The following is a 15,771-nucleotide window of genomic DNA, read 5'->3' as shown; positions in this document are numbered from 1 at the left end:
TGGGCCTCTCAAAACAGCAAGCGGAGTCCCCTGGGCTTCATTACATGACAGAGGGCAAGGAGGGTAATCTCAGAAGCCACAGCTAGAAGAACAGGGGTGGGCAAGAGAGGAGGCCAGCAGAAACAGCAAGTCTGGGGGTGAAGGGCACCCACACACACAAATGAGCCTAGGGAAGAGGGTAAGAGTTGTGGAGAGACTGACTATCTTGTGTGTTGTTTGGATGCATCACCTGTCAAATTAAAAAAAATCAATAGCCTATAAGGAAGGGTAGAATAGAAGTTGGGACATCTGGGAGGCAGAAAGAATTCTGAGATAGAACCAGGCACAGAAAGATTCATCTAGGAATATTCGAGGAGACAGACCATGGTACCTGCACAGGTGACCGGCCATGTGGGCTCTTTTAAGCAACGGCCTAGTCAGAGAAGAGCCTGGTTACATGGCTGAGGTCTTTGTAAATATATTTTGAGTCTGAGTCTTATTTCTGGGAGCATGGGGCTGGGAGGAAGAACCAGGCCTAACTTCTACAGAGAGTGGCCTGGCCAAGGTACCAACCACATGGTCCTGGATGCCCCAGGTCCATCTGCACTGCTTGGAAGCAGTCATCGACATTTTCAGACATCGATGAATAAAAATCAAATGTGATCAGAGACTAAGGAAGGCAAAGCCAGACCGTGTGCCACAGCACACAGACTCTGCCTCACAGCATTCTGATCTCCCCATCCATGGGCCAGCAAAGAGAAGGGTCATCCCCAGGGAGGTTTCCTTCCAACCACTGTTGTTTGCTGAACATACCGGTAACACAGACACTTGCTCTAGTTCTTATTTTCCTTTCTACACCATTAATAAAACATCATGTAAATACCTGTGACTGGATTTTTTCTATTTTTAAAGAAAGCCCATCTGAGCCCTCTTGCCTTTGCAGTGGAACTCAGCCGCTCAGACTTCATATTGTGAGTCACTGGTGTCCAATCCAGTTCCTGTTACAGTCGGTGGTATTTTCTGGGGGTACTAAGTACTCAGCCCGGGGCCGTGTAGGCACCAGGAGAGCTCTCTACTCAGCTCCAGCTGCACACTTTATGCTTTCTAGTTACTGCATATCCGACGCCCTCTTGGGTATGCTGAGCGACTTCTGTTTCCTTTATTTCCTCTACTGACTTAGAGGTTCTGATTCTACTCTCTAGAGCTTGTTCCTTAAGGAGACACACCCACACCTTTGAAAGATGGCTTAGCCCTTAAAAGCACTTGCTTTTGTGAGAGGCCTGGGTTCAGTTCTCAGCACCCACATGAAAGCTCACAACTACCCTAACTCCAGTTCCAGGAGATCCGACGCCCTCTTCTGGTCTCCACGGGTACTGCATTCATGTGGTACACAGACACAGAAGCAGGCAGACACACACATAAAGTAAGAATAAATCTTACTAAAAAAACTACCCAAGTTCACACACAGTGGTGTCAGGAGACATGAACACTGCCCCATTCTGCTAATCCTCCCAAACGCTCATGTGGCCTGACCTGTGGAGAAAAAAGGAGAAACCTTCAGGCTTCCCACCCTCTCTGCCCAGAGCAACACCAAAGAGCCAGGCAGTTTAACTCACTGTGACCCAGGACTTTTGGGTCTGCATTTTCTTGGGTTATTCCGATCAAAGAGGAAGCTGAAAAAGTTTATGAGACAAAAAAAGAGGAAGAAGGGCTCAGAGAGAAGAAACACCACCCTGCTTTAATGCCTCCCTGCTTCAAAGAACAATTTAAAAGTGATGTGTTTGTAGGGCTGGAGAGAGAGCTCAGCATTTAAGAGCACCTGCTGCTCCTGCGGCTGACCTGGATTTGACTCCTAGCACCTAACTCTAGTTTCTGGGTTCTGATGCCGTCCTGTGGGCATTAGCTATACATGGTGCACATACAAACATGCAGACACACACACACACAGAGTCTAATAATACATACATACATACACATACTGCTTAGCCAGCCTAGCTTACTTGGCCAGTGCAGACCAATGACAGTCACTGTCTGAAAAAAAACGTGATGGCGGTGTTATGATACCTGAGGTTATCTGAAGCCCCCCCCCCCCCACTCCTCCCTCACACCTGTGAGAACAGACAGATAGTAATGGTTGTTGAGTCCACTTAACACACTTAAAAACAGTTTTATGTGACATGTATATGCCACAGCCTCTGCTCCCCTCCCCCTTTTTTGTTAGTTTTGTTCTCCGTTTTCTTGGGTTCTGAGCAAAGGAACAGCTGGCCTCAAACTTACTATGTAGCTGGTGATGACCTTGAGCGTCAGAGCCTCTTACCTAGTGCTGGGACTGCAGGCACTAAGGGCTGAGCCCAGGGCTTCCTGCTAGCAGCCAAGCTCTCCATTAGAGTGCTATCTAAGCCCAGCTCTTAGTTTTTGTTTTCTTTTTAAGAAGGTGGTGGCTGAGGGATGTAGGTGGGGTGGGGGAGATGGCTCAGTGATAAAGATCTTGCTTATCGTGTGTGAGTCCCTAGGTTCCATCCCGAGCACTGCAAATAAGAAATCAATAGCTTTGAAAGTGCTTCTAATGTGCCCAGCCCAGTGCCCACTGTGCCTTACAGCACTTGGCCCCTTACAGTGGGAGCAGGGAGATGATCCAGCAGAGGAAGGCAGCCACTGCCGAGTCTGACAGCCACATGGTGGAAGCAGAGAACCACGCTCTCAAAGTGTCCCGTGACTTCCACACTCCTGCTGTGGCTCACAATGCTCCCTCACACACACACAATAGACAAATATAAATAAAAAGGAGGAGTTAGAGGGGGCTAGGTAGTCAAGAAGGTTCTTGCAAAAGACCCAAGTTCCCAGCTGGTGGATCACAACCACTTACAACTCCAGTTCCAAAGGGTCCCATATCTCTGGCCTCCCAGGAGACAGCACACATGTACACACACCCACACACAGACACACAATTTAAACTATCTTACAAAACTATGAGGAAAGTGCATTCCTTTGCCTTCTAGTAACTGAAGGACAGAGAAGTGAAATGCCGTGGCCAAGCCGCATGGCTTATATGTGGTGGATGGTGTTCTGTCCTGACTCAGAACACTGCCAGCAGCTGCTTTGCAGGGAAGGAGGGAAAACCATCTGAAGACCCCAAGTGAGCCTACAGGTCCCAGATGAAGAAGACTCAGAGAATACTTCGGCACAGGTTACTGGGACACGAGACTGAGCAGTAGTTCTGACTGCACCTCCTCTCACTGCTGTGAGAACAGTAAAGCTGCAGAGACTTTAGCACCGAGGGAGTAGAAGCAGGCTGCACACTCTTTTCCCTCTGGACAGAACGGGGGGCGGGGGGAGCTTCGGGGGAAATGAAGCCAGCACAGGGAAGGGGCAAGGTGGCCGTGTTGTGGACACCGTTGCAGTCACCATCCAGCCATAACATTCATGGGTGACTGCACCCTCACTGGGTTCTTCCTGTTTCCTAATTTCCCTTCTTAAGGCAGCTCTGAGCTTCTAGGCCAAACCCAGCCACAGACCCCACTGGTTCTCTCTGCTTTCCATCCAAAGGCAGGTTTGAGGATGGAAAGGACATGGGTTTCTAATTATTTTAGCTACTGTGGCCTTTTTTTTTTTTTTTTTTTTTTTTTTTTTACATTTTATTTATTTGTTTTACCTATGTGAGCACACTGTCTTCAGACACACCAGAAGAGGGCATCAGATCCCATTACAGATGGTTGTGAGCCACCGTGTGGTTGCTGGGAATTGAACTCACACCCTCTGGAAGAGCAGTCAGTGCTCTTAACTACCCTACTGGCTGTGATCTTAAGCCCTGACCATCACATGTGTGGTGCAAGAGTGATATGCCAGCTCTTTGGACAAAGGGTCAACCGTATGACACAGCAGACAGGGCAGGCACCCAGTCAGCATGTCCTCTAAGGACCCACTACTACTGCCGAGGCTTCCCTGCAGGCCCCAGGTAATTGCCTTGGGTTTCCCTAGTCTTTCATAGAGCTCTGGTACCACACGGGCACAGGCCAGGCTTCCTCCTTAGCATCTGTACCGGTGCCTAGATCACAGAACAACAATGGGCAGATAGATGGAGGGTTGGATAATAGATGTATGAATATGCAAATGAGCAGATGACAGAAGAAAGCTGTATCCACTTCAAGCGATGCATGGAAACTTCACTATCTAGAAGATGAAGACTCACCATAGGGGAATCAGCAGCAGAAAAGGTTAAAAAAGAAAAAGAAAAAGAAAAAAAAGGGAGGCGTGGTACGAGAGGTGGGTGGGGTGTGGGAGGTGGGGGTGTGGGAGGGGTAGGGTGAGCCGTGGGAAGTGTGAGGTGGGATGTCCTGTGGGAAGTGGGGTTGAGTTGGAGGGTGGGATGAAAAGCCAGCAAGGTGTTCATGGAATGGGCAGAAGTGGAAAGGGTTGGCTGGGGTTGATGGTGTCTGTCACTGTCCTTGGTGAACGGCAGTAAATGGTGACTCTGCGGTCATTCTCAGTGTCTTGAGCGCGCTCTGGAGGGAACATGGACACTGACAGGTCACTCGGTAGTGACTACACTCTGTCTGGGATGCCACCTTCTCCTGGAAGGCTCTCAGCTGTTCCCTCGCGGCTCACCACATCTCCCTACCCTGCCTCCTCTAAGAAGATACATCTGTTGCCCGAACAACCACTGCAGCTTCAACTCTGCATCTCTAAAGAGTTTGTGAGAAGCAGAGAATTCTTACTTTGTGTTTTGAGCTCCGAATGAATTTGAACTTGAGATCTTTCTGCTTCTACCTTCCAAGTGCCAAGATTAAAGGCATGGGCCACCTCACCTGGCAGGAAATAGAATATTTTCTGACACTGTACCCCAATTTTTCAGCTCATTGTAACCACTTTGATGACAGCTCCTTGGAGTCATGATCTTTGAGGAGGTCCCTGTGGAGAATATAATTTAACCCATACCATTTTGTGAATTGAAGAAACTTAACAATATTTGCTGTACCGAGTCAGATCTCAAGACGACTCTCCTTCCTTTGTGTGACTGTTACAACTGGAGTTTTCATGTGTGTGTGGGTGGGAGGTGCCAGGTGCCAGCCCCTGGAATCAGGTTTCCATATTTCCTATTGTCTATATAGAGAAGGACCAAGTTCCTAGCATATTAGCTTGGATCAAACACTGGCCAGCTTCTAGAAAGCTGCACCTCTCACTGTCTGATCAGAACAAGGTAGATGCACATGCTGCAATACACCCTGCTTCCCTGCTGTCTCTCTCCTCAGCTCACACTAGCAGCCTGCAAATACTACAGGTAAGAGCTGTTGTTGGCCTCTGTGGTCAGAGCAAGGGTCTTGGGAAGGGGATGTGAGAGGCAGAGAGCTCAGGACAAGTCGTCCTCCAGTTGTCCCAGGGAGGGCCCTGGCTGCCTTTCCTGTGTGAGGAACAGGCTGCTAATGCAAGGATATGTATTTTTAGTTTCAACTCAAGCAGAAGCATCAAAGACTCTGGTCCTTGGCCCCTTCTTTGCTGCTGTAGATAAACAATCCACAGCAGTGATTACTTGTTTTCCTTTGTACCAGCCTTAAAGCAGGGATAATGGAGACCAAAGCCTTGAAAGCTCCTTGCTGATCATACAGGGCTGAAGATTGACAGGTAGGAGGCCCAAGGAAAGGTGGGGCATTGCTATTGCTTCACCTGCCAGTGCCCAAGAAGGGTTTGCCCTTTCATCCCCACGCCCCACAGACAGGGCCGGCTGGCTCTCCCTCGCCCAGACTCTGAGCACTTGGAGACAATGATCCCTGCAGCTTATTGTGGGAGTAGCTTGAGCCTGGCCCAGACAATCAGTCCATGAGCTCTGCTTTGCCAATGCTTGCCCAATGCTCACGAATGGCTGAGAGCTGACCCTTTTCCCTCCCACATTCTGCTCCGGTGTGCAGCCTCTGTAAGAGTCCAGCACTGGCTCTGTCTGTCCCTGACCATGGGGCCTTTGCCTAGACCCCCCCCCCCATGGGTTGGAAATTTTTTTTCATATCTAGCATAAACGGCAGCATTCTTTCCTGTGGGAAGCCTTCCCTGACTGCCACAGACCCTCCAACGAACACCAAGTACCCATATACCACATATCCTAGAGGACAAAACCCTCCCAACAGTACCACTGTGACCGACTGTCACTTCCTCAATGGCTACAGCTACCTGCTAGGCACAAGGTCTGTCTCCCACAGGTGAGACACCCCAGGAAAGCTGCCGGCTGCCTGGCACTAGAGAGCCGGGGCTTCCAGACAATGCCCCACCTTTGTTAATCCCTCTCACCACCACCTTCTACCAAAGCAAGGGAAACTACAGTGACAGTTTTAAAAGCAAACAAAACCTGACAGGATTCACGGAGGAGAGGCCACATCTGCATAGCACCCTGACCACATTGGCCCTGGCAGTGTCCCAGGAAAGAAAGGCCATGCGGACTGCTCTCAGCTGTCCGTGTGGTTTGTCGGAGAAGTGACACAGTGATGGTCACAGGAAAACAAAGGCCTCCTCCTCAGTGGCCTTCAGAGATCTGCACAGTGGGCCTGAGCTTCCCTAAGTGCTAACAGCGACACCCTGAGACTGCTACCTTCCAGCAGGAGCCATGCAGTGCCCCACCCCCACCCCAGCACACTGCCTTCATAGCAACCATCCTAGGACAGCTACTGTTGGGTGAGATAGGAAACACAGACGCAAGAGGTGGCCTTCCATAGAAAGGCTGGTGTCCTTCCCTTTAGCCTCAAGAAACAGGATTGGGATGGGGGGTGGGGCCGCTCTGCGGTTCAAGCCAAACAGCCTGCTCAAATGCTCAAACTGTGTAGCACAGGCCCAGATGCTACACAGACTCACCCCGCCACATCCAGGCCCACACACAAGACACACACACCCACGCACACACATTCACACTGACAAGGAGGCTTGTGGTGCAAGACAGAATAAACCCAGAGTTCTGACCTGGATTCCATGGGAAAACAAGTGCCCCTTCCCTTAGTTAAGCCTTGGGGACTTGATGTAAGCAGAGGTGGGGGCACTGAGATGAGTGAGGAAGGAGTGCCCTGGTTTTGGTCGCAGCAGAGGGGAGGACAGTGCTCACCCTGATTTTCTTTCTTTCTTTCTTTTTTTTCTGAAAGACAGGCTATTGCTTTGTAGGAGGTCAGCGAGTGGAATGTGTGGGGAGACACAAACAAGTGGGGAGTTTTCAGAGCTTGTTTTCATGGTGCCTCACAGCCCTTGGCAAACCTCATCTGGGAATCTTGGACAACCAGGGAGCCCCAAGGCCTTATCTAGCCTGAGCTAACCTCCAAGGCCCATCTTCCTGGCCCGTCTAGGACCCAAGAATGACAAGAGGCCACCGGCAAGCAGCCAGCGCTGTCACAGACAGAGAGGAGAGCAGGGAGTCAAGGTCTGTGGCTCTGGAGCACCTCTCCCTGCAGGTCCTTGGGGAGAGCCCGGCAAGGCCGAGCCTCCAGATCTCAGAAGACGTTCCCAGGGACAGCACGCTCCCACCCGCACTGCTGGCTGTGGGGCCAGACAACAGAACAGTCTTTTTTATTTGCTCCTGTTTATACAGGTTGCTGTGGGCCCCATGTCCTGGAGAAGTCTCAGGCACAACCAGGCAAGGTCAGCCTCCTGGTCTCGAAGGGAGAGAGCGGGCACCTTACCTGCTCCTGAGAGTTCATCACTCGCAGCTTCATCTGCTTCAAGTAGGTGGAGGTGAGGGGCATGTTGTAGTCAATAATGCCAGACACCAGAGGGGATGGAGGCTCATTCTCTGCAGGAAAAACAAAAGCAAACCCCTTTCAGTCTGTGCCTGGAGTGGGAGTGGGGGTGGGAGGCTGCCTCCGTGAAGGAGCGGGCTACTGGCCACTCACTGGTCACCTGAGCTGTATGGTGTCCAGCACATAGTGTTGAAAATGCGTGTCGGTTATGTATCAGTTTTTGTTTTTGTTTGTTTTTTTAAAGTGAGACTTGGCTGTTTCTAAAGAAATGAAAGGCCTGTCACACGGGGTTCCTGTGACAGCCGCTTCTTATAGGCATTAAGTTTCCAACTCTGGCCAGAGCCAGCTCTTCCTGGTGAACACCTGCCTCTGCCTGTGCCACTCCAGCCTCAACCCCACGGTGTCCCCCAGCAGAGCACTCTCCAGGTCCAGATGGCCCCCGCGACCTTCCACCCTCCCAAATCCTGGCGCTTCCATAACTGCACGCAGAGGAGGATTTTCCCTCCTGCTCATTGCTCCGCTGTCCTGAGGATCAAAGCTATGTGTGTTCTTTTTGTAGAAAATCTGCAGTGTGCAGAAAGATGTGAAGGAGAAAATTTAAAAGCATAATTGCACCAAGCAGCCTGGCATATGCTTCTGTTTATTTTCCTTGTGACTTTTCTTTGCATACTTGATATCATAATGTACACAGAGAATTATAGTTCTCTTTCCTCTCAAAAATGCATTTATTTTAATTAACTTATTTGAGACAGGGTGTTGCTTTGTGTATAGCCCAGGCTGACCATGAACTCACAATCTTCCTGCCTTAGCCTCCTAAGCACCAGAAGTATTTTCCCCTAAACATTTTGCCATGAGTCTTTTCCCATAATTTGCTTAAGCCATAGTCTTCTGGATGGTTGGTTGTAGCCAGCATTGCAGGGATGGACTCTGTACCCTGATCTTTTCCATCACAGAACTATTCTAAAAGATGGGATTTATGGGTCAGAAAGTAAAGATGACTCTTGAATCTCTGCCCAAGGTGCCCAGGACACCATCCTGGCTGGGCTTCTCCTGTCCACAGAGGCCTCAGGATCTCCATTTCACCAAAGGGTTAGGATCTAAGTTGGGTAAAGTAAAAGCAACTCCCACTATGCAAAGCCTGCCCACCTCTGTCACCACCACAGCCAAGACACAAGCTGCAGAAGAGGCAGATGATGGGCACGAGTGATTTTCTCCACTTACCCCATCTAGAGCCAGCACCGGAACCAAAGACCCCCCCCAACGCTGTACCACGTGATAAGGCCACAGGACACGTGTGAATGTCTACAGGTGTGAACAGGACGAGTCTAAGATGTTCCATGGAGCATTACTAGAACAGTGTGTCAGCTCATCTTTGAGTGAGAAAAGGAAGGAAGACCCTCAGAAACACAGGGCAGGGACAGACACCCCAGGAGGGGCCCTACTATGTGCCCAGGGCAGGAACAGCCTGGAAGAGACTGGTCCTAGACCAGACTGGGCCCAAGACTTCTGTGTGCTCCTTTTTGTGGGTTTGGGTAACTTACAGAATTTTACACTCCAAGGGCAGCAAACACTAAAGCAGGTAAGAGGGAAGAGGCTTACTCTTTTCCTTCTTAGCTCTCAAGTCTCACTTACATACAAATAAATGACATCTAAAAGTGTTTGCTGGTCACCTGTGAGTCTGATATAAGTCCATACTGATGATTCTAATTCAAAATGGAAGCTACCAAATCCATGCCAACCCACTTAAAACAAAACAAAACCAGAGCATAGCACTATGCTTGTGCGCCTGTGTTGCACTGGCCTGCCTCCACACTCCCCACTCCCCAGATTTCACTTCCACACTGAGTCCAGATACTGACACTGCACTGCATGTGTGTGCACTGTGCTGATGGTGGGGAATCCTGTGTACATGGCCTAGCTTGTAAGAAAATGGAGTTGGCTCTTGTCTCCTTTTCTTTAATAGTGCACCATCAGCCTTGACTTGAGTTCCTCAGCCCTAGGGAGCTGTTAGGCCTCATTCTACCAAGATTGATTGGGTTGGAGGCAACACATTAGGTAAATGGTTCCAGGGACACTGAGGTGGGGTTACAGACAGAAGCCATGTTTCTGTCTCCAAATCCTGGTGTTTCTGGCCAAGAAGTGGAAGTTCATTTTAATTTCCTCAAAGGGTGAGGTTATCTGACATTAAGCTGCTGAACAACATGAAGGCTGTGAAGGGTCGCCCACCCTCCATTGCCTCGGTCATACAGGGGCTCTCTGCACTTGGCTGTCCACACAGGCAAGATGCTCTGATATAACTTAGAACGCCAGGACCGCTTATCAAAAAGCATTAATAAAGCAGACTGGGTTTGGCTCGGAGGAAAACCCCAAAGGGACAGTGTATAGGACGGTGATCTGGAGGTGATCTGGAGGCAGAAGGAAAGGGTCTTCCCTGCTCTATGCTCCCTAGCATCTCTGCAAAGCACAGATGCTTTGGGGCCTCAGAAGATCCAGGAGTGCTCCAAAAGAGGGAGACAAGAAGTCTGTGGCAGGGAAGCAGGCAAGCAAAGCTATCAGGGAACATCTGCACTGGTGGGCCTTGAAACACCTCGTCCATCAGTTTCTGTTGGGGCAGCAGTGCCGAGGTAGGCAGGTTGGAAAGAAGCCACAGAGCTGGCATGGGAAGTCAGAACTGGCTTGCCACAGTAAAGAGGATGGCAGAAGGGCTGGGGGAACCCCATCATCTCTGGATATTGTGAGTGGGGCAACAGCAGATGCAAAGCCAGTGGCGACCCAGCATGAGGAGGATGCCATGCTTGAGTAAAGGCAGAGTGTAAAGAGGAAGAGAGAGATTCCCTGAGTCGTCTGGATGGCATGTGTGCCAACACATGTGGTGGTCATGCCTGGGCACTGCATTGGGCGCTGGTACTATGGAGAGAGGAGAGTTAAATGCCACCATCAATATGGAGGCTGAGTGGTTCAGCAGGCTGCTTGGAAGAGAGGCTGAAGAAGTGCCACCTAACGATGTTTTAACACCTCCTTGCCAAGAAAAACGGAAACCAGCCCAAGTGTTCAGCCTGATTCTCTGGGGCTTTGGAAAGGATCAACAACTTAGACTCTTCCAAGTGAAGCTCAGCCTCCCAGTGGATACCAAAGGCACCTGTCAATCAACACAGAGTCCAAAAGGGAAGGGCCTTCACATTCTCCAGGTGCCCATTCTCACCATCGTTTATCTAAAGGACTTCCTCAGTCCAGAGGTGACATTAGTTTTCAGATACTGATTGAGTACTGCAGGACATCCACATGAGGGGAAGAGAAGCCATAAGACCAGCCAGCCTTGTGGAGTTCAGACTAGGGAACAAAACAGGGCCCCAGAGTCTAGGCTGAAGGAAGGTAGTCAGTGGTCAGTGGACAGGCAAGTTCCAGAAGCCCTGCAGAATGGGTGTCTCTTACGTATCCGCGTCTCACATCACTCACATTTATTGTTCACTGCGTGAAGGGGGAGAGGCTGAGAGACAAGGAGGATGGACAGGGTGGAATGGGGTGTGTGGGAGTCCATCAGAGCCCAGAGGGCCCAGGAGCAGTTCAAGAAAGAGTATAAAGGACCCAGCGAGGACTTCTCAGCCAAGACAACTGAGTACTTCCTGAGGTCTCCATACGGGCCCAAAGACCCAGGAAACGGGTGCTAATAGTAACGCGCCTTCTTTGCAGACAGGACGACAGCTCCCACTGTCACTCAGTGAGTGTGTGAACAGGAGAGGAAAGGCAGCCAAAGCGGCAAGATAGAAGCCAGCAACAGGCAGGGATGTGTCCTAGGAACTGCACACGAGTGTGACTTGATGACTCAACTGCTCCAGAGGAAGCACAAGCACCACCTGTGTTGTTTGTTGCCAGCTCACAGTTTGCAGCAATGTCACAGTATGTTGTCACAGAGAGAAAGCAGGAATGTATCCTCAGAGGTTCCTCTGCCCAGGAAGTCAGGCTGGTCTGAGGATCAGTAGGAAAGACTGTGGTGTGGAGGCCCTGAAATCCAAGGACTTCCAGACTCTCTGCAGCTTGCTTTGTTTATGTTCCTGTGTGGAATGGGGAGTTGGGGGCTGCTGTGCCTCACACTCTGCTGGGGACAAGCTGCTCACTGGGGCCACTCCACTTCCTCCTTTTCTTTCCAGCATGAGGCCAGGAAGTAAGGCAGTCTCCCAGCAGCCCCAGAGGAGACTCCATCCTGTCCCCTGTCCCCCTCCCTCCTCACCTTCCTGGGACAGGAATAAGAGGCCTACCTCTGGCCACAGGGAAGGAAGGCTATCGGACAGCGGTGAGCACTATGGGTAGAGATCTGACCTTGGGCTCCTGCCAAGGACAAAGCTGGCAAGGATTTGGGGGCTGATGCCTCAGACCATGGAGCAGACAGGGAGTTCTCTACTGGCAGTCTAGAAACCAATCTTTCCCTTTTAAATCTAGTATGTGATGGACCTGGCTATTTTGTTCAGGGTGGGGGTTGGGCACTTCTGACCTTACCTTTGCAGCCTCTTGGCTGAGAGTCTAGGGGGAAGGGGAAACCCTCTGGGCCTGAGGTCTCCACAGAGTTCCAGGGCTCTGCAGAGTGGGCTCCTTTTCTGTATCACCAGACTGAGAGCACTCCTTCCACTCTGATGAAAAAGGCAGGCCTGCTGCCCTCTCTTGGGGGGTGGGAGAGGGAAGCCTGGATGAGTGATTTCACCCAGCACCTCTTTGGGTCTTGGTTTCCTTGGCTGTACGCCCGAACTGACAACTCATAGCTATTCTGAGCAGGGGATTCTCAGAGATGTCTCTAACCTGCTATAGGGCACACAGCAGGGGACGGGGCTGCACACCAGGTCCCCTTGGCCTGGGGCCCACTCTTCCCTGGGTTGTGCTCTGATTTCCTGTAGTCCTCTCTCTGCAGGGAGAAGGTCAGCTGCCTGGGACTGAGGATAGGCAGGCACCTGTCCTCTTTCCTGTCAAGATAAGCACCAGGAGAGAGGCTCAAAACAGTCCTCAGGCTGGTTTATATCCTATTCAGTTCCGGGCTGTGAGCAACCCCCCTTCTCCTTTCTTGAGCTGAGGATGGGAAGGGCCCTCCTAAGGTGGAGGCAGCCAGTGGGGAGAGGAAGCTCACGGCTGTTGGGCTGCCTGCACATTAGTGCACAGCCTGAGGACCTTGAAGCCTTTGGGGAGGAGCACCCTCTGCACAGTCGGAAAGGGCAGGAGAGCTGGGAGACTACAGTCCCCCAGAGCAGCCTTGCCTCTGTTCCTTCAGGCAGCAGCTTTGTTGTGCCTGACTCCTCCAGTTGCTATGGAAACAATTAGGGCAGAAACAGGAGGGGGCCAGCATACTTGGGTGGGCAGGATCCAGGCAGCCAGTACCAGGGTCCAGACCTGCAGTTTGGGGTGTGAGCAGAGAAAAGCCCCCCCAGGCCCATTTGCAGGCCAAAAGTTATCTTGGCCCTGGCGCCAGACCACAAGTAACAGTGTGACAAGCATCCCTTAGGGGTCACTCTCCCACATTAGAGCCCTGGCTCAAGCTCATGGACCAGTTCTCTGGGGAGGGACCCTTACTAACTCCATACACAGAGCTAAGACCCACTCACACACAGCCTAGCCTAGGAGCCTGCTCTCAATAACAGAACCAGCATTATTGGGCTCTGGGCCTTCACACTTTGGAAGCTGTATTACGTACCTGACTGGCTCCCAGGCAGCAAAGCCTCTAGATTTGGTGAATCATCTGGTGTCATAAGCTACTCAGGTACTTGTTACCTGTGTCCCTGTCACCTGGCTGTCACGGCACAGTCCACTTGTTCTTCCCAAGTGGGTGCCTGCCCTTAGAGGTCTTCCTCTCCACCCCTACTCTGTTCTCATGGTTGGACAACTGCCCCCAACCCCTTTATCCTGTTGACCATGGCTTTGCAGGCTGAGGCCAGGAAATCACAATATCTATTGTAGGAAGGCCTAGAGCCTTGATCAGTATACTGCCCCCAAGCCACAACACACTAAGCCACCCATGCCACCCATGATAACTAAAGCTGCAGGCAGACAAACTGATGGGCTGTGCAGGGACATATTGGAAGGGGGCCCTCGATGGTCTCACCGAGCTGAATAGAGCAAGGGGCAATTTTAGCTAATCACAAGTGGTCTGTCCATTTTCAGTTCTAATCAGTGATCATGTGGGCGTGCGCGGGGAGCAGGGGCAGCAGACCTTAATGAGTGTGTGACACTAGCAGGTGGGTGTTAAGGGTCAAAGGGTAAAAAGAACATGCCTCATGGGGTGTGTGTCCATCTTCAGATCCATGTGTACATGAGTGGACAAACAGCCCCAGGAGCAAGGTCAAGTGGCTAGCATGGCAAACCCAGAGAACAGGAAGGTTGACCATTTCCAACTAGAAATTAGGTGGGAGGAGAGAGGCTAGCTTAAGCCTTGAAGGGCAAGATGGATGGGGTTGTTGGTTTTTAAGAGAAGCTTAACATTTACAGAACCAGTAAGGAAGCAGTGTGGTGGTGCACACAAAGTCTCAGCACTTGAGACGATACGGCATGTGGATTGACAGTTTGGAGCCAGCCTGGGCTATACGGTGAGACTCTGTCTCAAAATAAGTAAGTAAGCAAGTAATTAATAATTAGAAAGTTAAATAAATCCAAACAAGGCTCTTGGGGCAGTGTCACCACCCACACTGGCCTCTGGAGGACCTGTCCGCTGTGTGGCCCCCACCTTTGGGCTCCGGGCCGCTGGAGTTAAAGTGCATCCTCTTCTGACATTCCGTGCAGCTCATGAGGAACCGAGTCACAGCCTCTCTGGGGAGGAAGGCGTAGGTCTCCGCGATCTGCCAGAAAACAGTTTGCACGTCATGTGCCATCTTGGAGGCAACTTAGTCTCCAACAACAATGAGGGGTCAACGGCCTCTGCTCCCTTCTGTAAAATGAGCCACTTGTTTTTAAAACTTGAATAAAGGAGATTAAAAATTGAAAATGAAAAGCATTTAAACATGATCTAGCTTTTAACCTCTAATAAGAAATATTCTTCTCAGAACATTCTATTGCAGTCCCTAAAAGGTGAGTTTGTGAACACTGCTCTGGAATACAACAACCTCTCCTCTTAGAGATGTACAAACTAAAACCCACTTGTAAATTCGCTGGCCTGGTAAGAAACCCCAATGTTCTACCATTGATGTCCTGGGCTAACCCACAGGCTAAGAACCCTTTTAGGCAGAGCAATGGACTGTTGGTTTGGGAGCATCCAACTTTCCACATGTTCCTCCTTGTAACTAACGATTCTGCTGAGGTCGCACAGCTTGAGAAGGAGCGTTGGAGGTCACACCACCCCACACTGAGGGAGGAGAGCTGGCAGGACAGAGGGAAGCCGAGATGGACTGGAAAGATTATGAAGGGCTGGGTAGGAATCAGGGAAGGGTGGGTGCTCTAGCCTAAAGCCCCAGCAAGGGGTCAGCTTTGCTCTAGATATTGGAAAACTCTGATTCTGGTTTGGTCCATGGGGTCCAAAGTGCCCTTCTGATGCCATCTTTCCTCTCTCTGCCAGAGGCAGCTGGATAGCCGATTTCCTCATGCTCTGCCTAGAAGCCAGATTCTCCCGCTCCTCTCCACTAAGGGGCAGCATCACCCAAGCATTCTCGTCCTCAGCCCAGCCCAGCGGAAAAGTTGGCTGAGGGCTTTGGGGCCACTCTAGACTACTGAATCCTGCTCCTCCTGTGGCCAGTACACAATCTGCTTCTAGAGGCACTAGAGACAAGGATTCATGGACACCCTCAGTCTCTGCTGGTGGAGGCAGTCCTCAAGGCTCCAGCCCAGCCACTGGCCTGCTTCACCCCTGCAGAGTCCTACGGCCACTGCTGCCAGCTGCAAACTAGAGTTAATTTTGGTGACACAGTTGTTACTTCTCAGCTGATTTGATGCTCTGCAGAGCAGGCAGTCTCTTTGATGAGTTATCTCCCTTCTAAATCCCCTGTCTGATTGCCTTGCACTGGAGGTCAAGGACAAGGGCAAACTCGGTGTCTCTGGCTGAAGCCACAGATGGGAGACCCACAGTGGAGGAGGGGGACAAGGTTGGCCTACTTTAGGGATGAGGACTAGAAGGTGGAGGGCT

At 50.8% G+C, this 15,771-nt stretch overlaps 1 protein-coding gene across 2 annotated transcripts in view; it reads right to left on the bottom strand.

Moving 5' to 3' along the window:
* NOL4L (nucleolar protein 4 like) overlaps positions 1–15,771 on the bottom strand; it is a gene marked incomplete at its 5' end in the record, with an annotated part of 112,360 nt that overhangs the window by 48,497 nt on the left and 48,092 nt on the right. For both annotated transcript variants that reach the window (XM_080925743.1, XM_080925744.1), the window contains 2 exons: positions 7,626–7,735; positions 14,383–14,494. In XM_080925743.1, coding sequence (XP_080781869.1) covers positions 7,626–7,735; positions 14,383–14,494 — 222 coding nt within the window. The remainder of the gene's footprint in view (positions 1–7,625; positions 7,736–14,382; positions 14,495–15,771) is intronic.

The sequence above is a fragment of the Micromys minutus genome, assembly GCF_963924665.1.
Source record: "Micromys minutus genome assembly, chromosome: 11".
Classification (NCBI taxonomy): Eukaryota; Metazoa; Chordata; class Mammalia; order Rodentia; family Muridae; genus Micromys; species Micromys minutus.
This window is presented reverse-complemented; position numbering and strand designations above follow the sequence as displayed.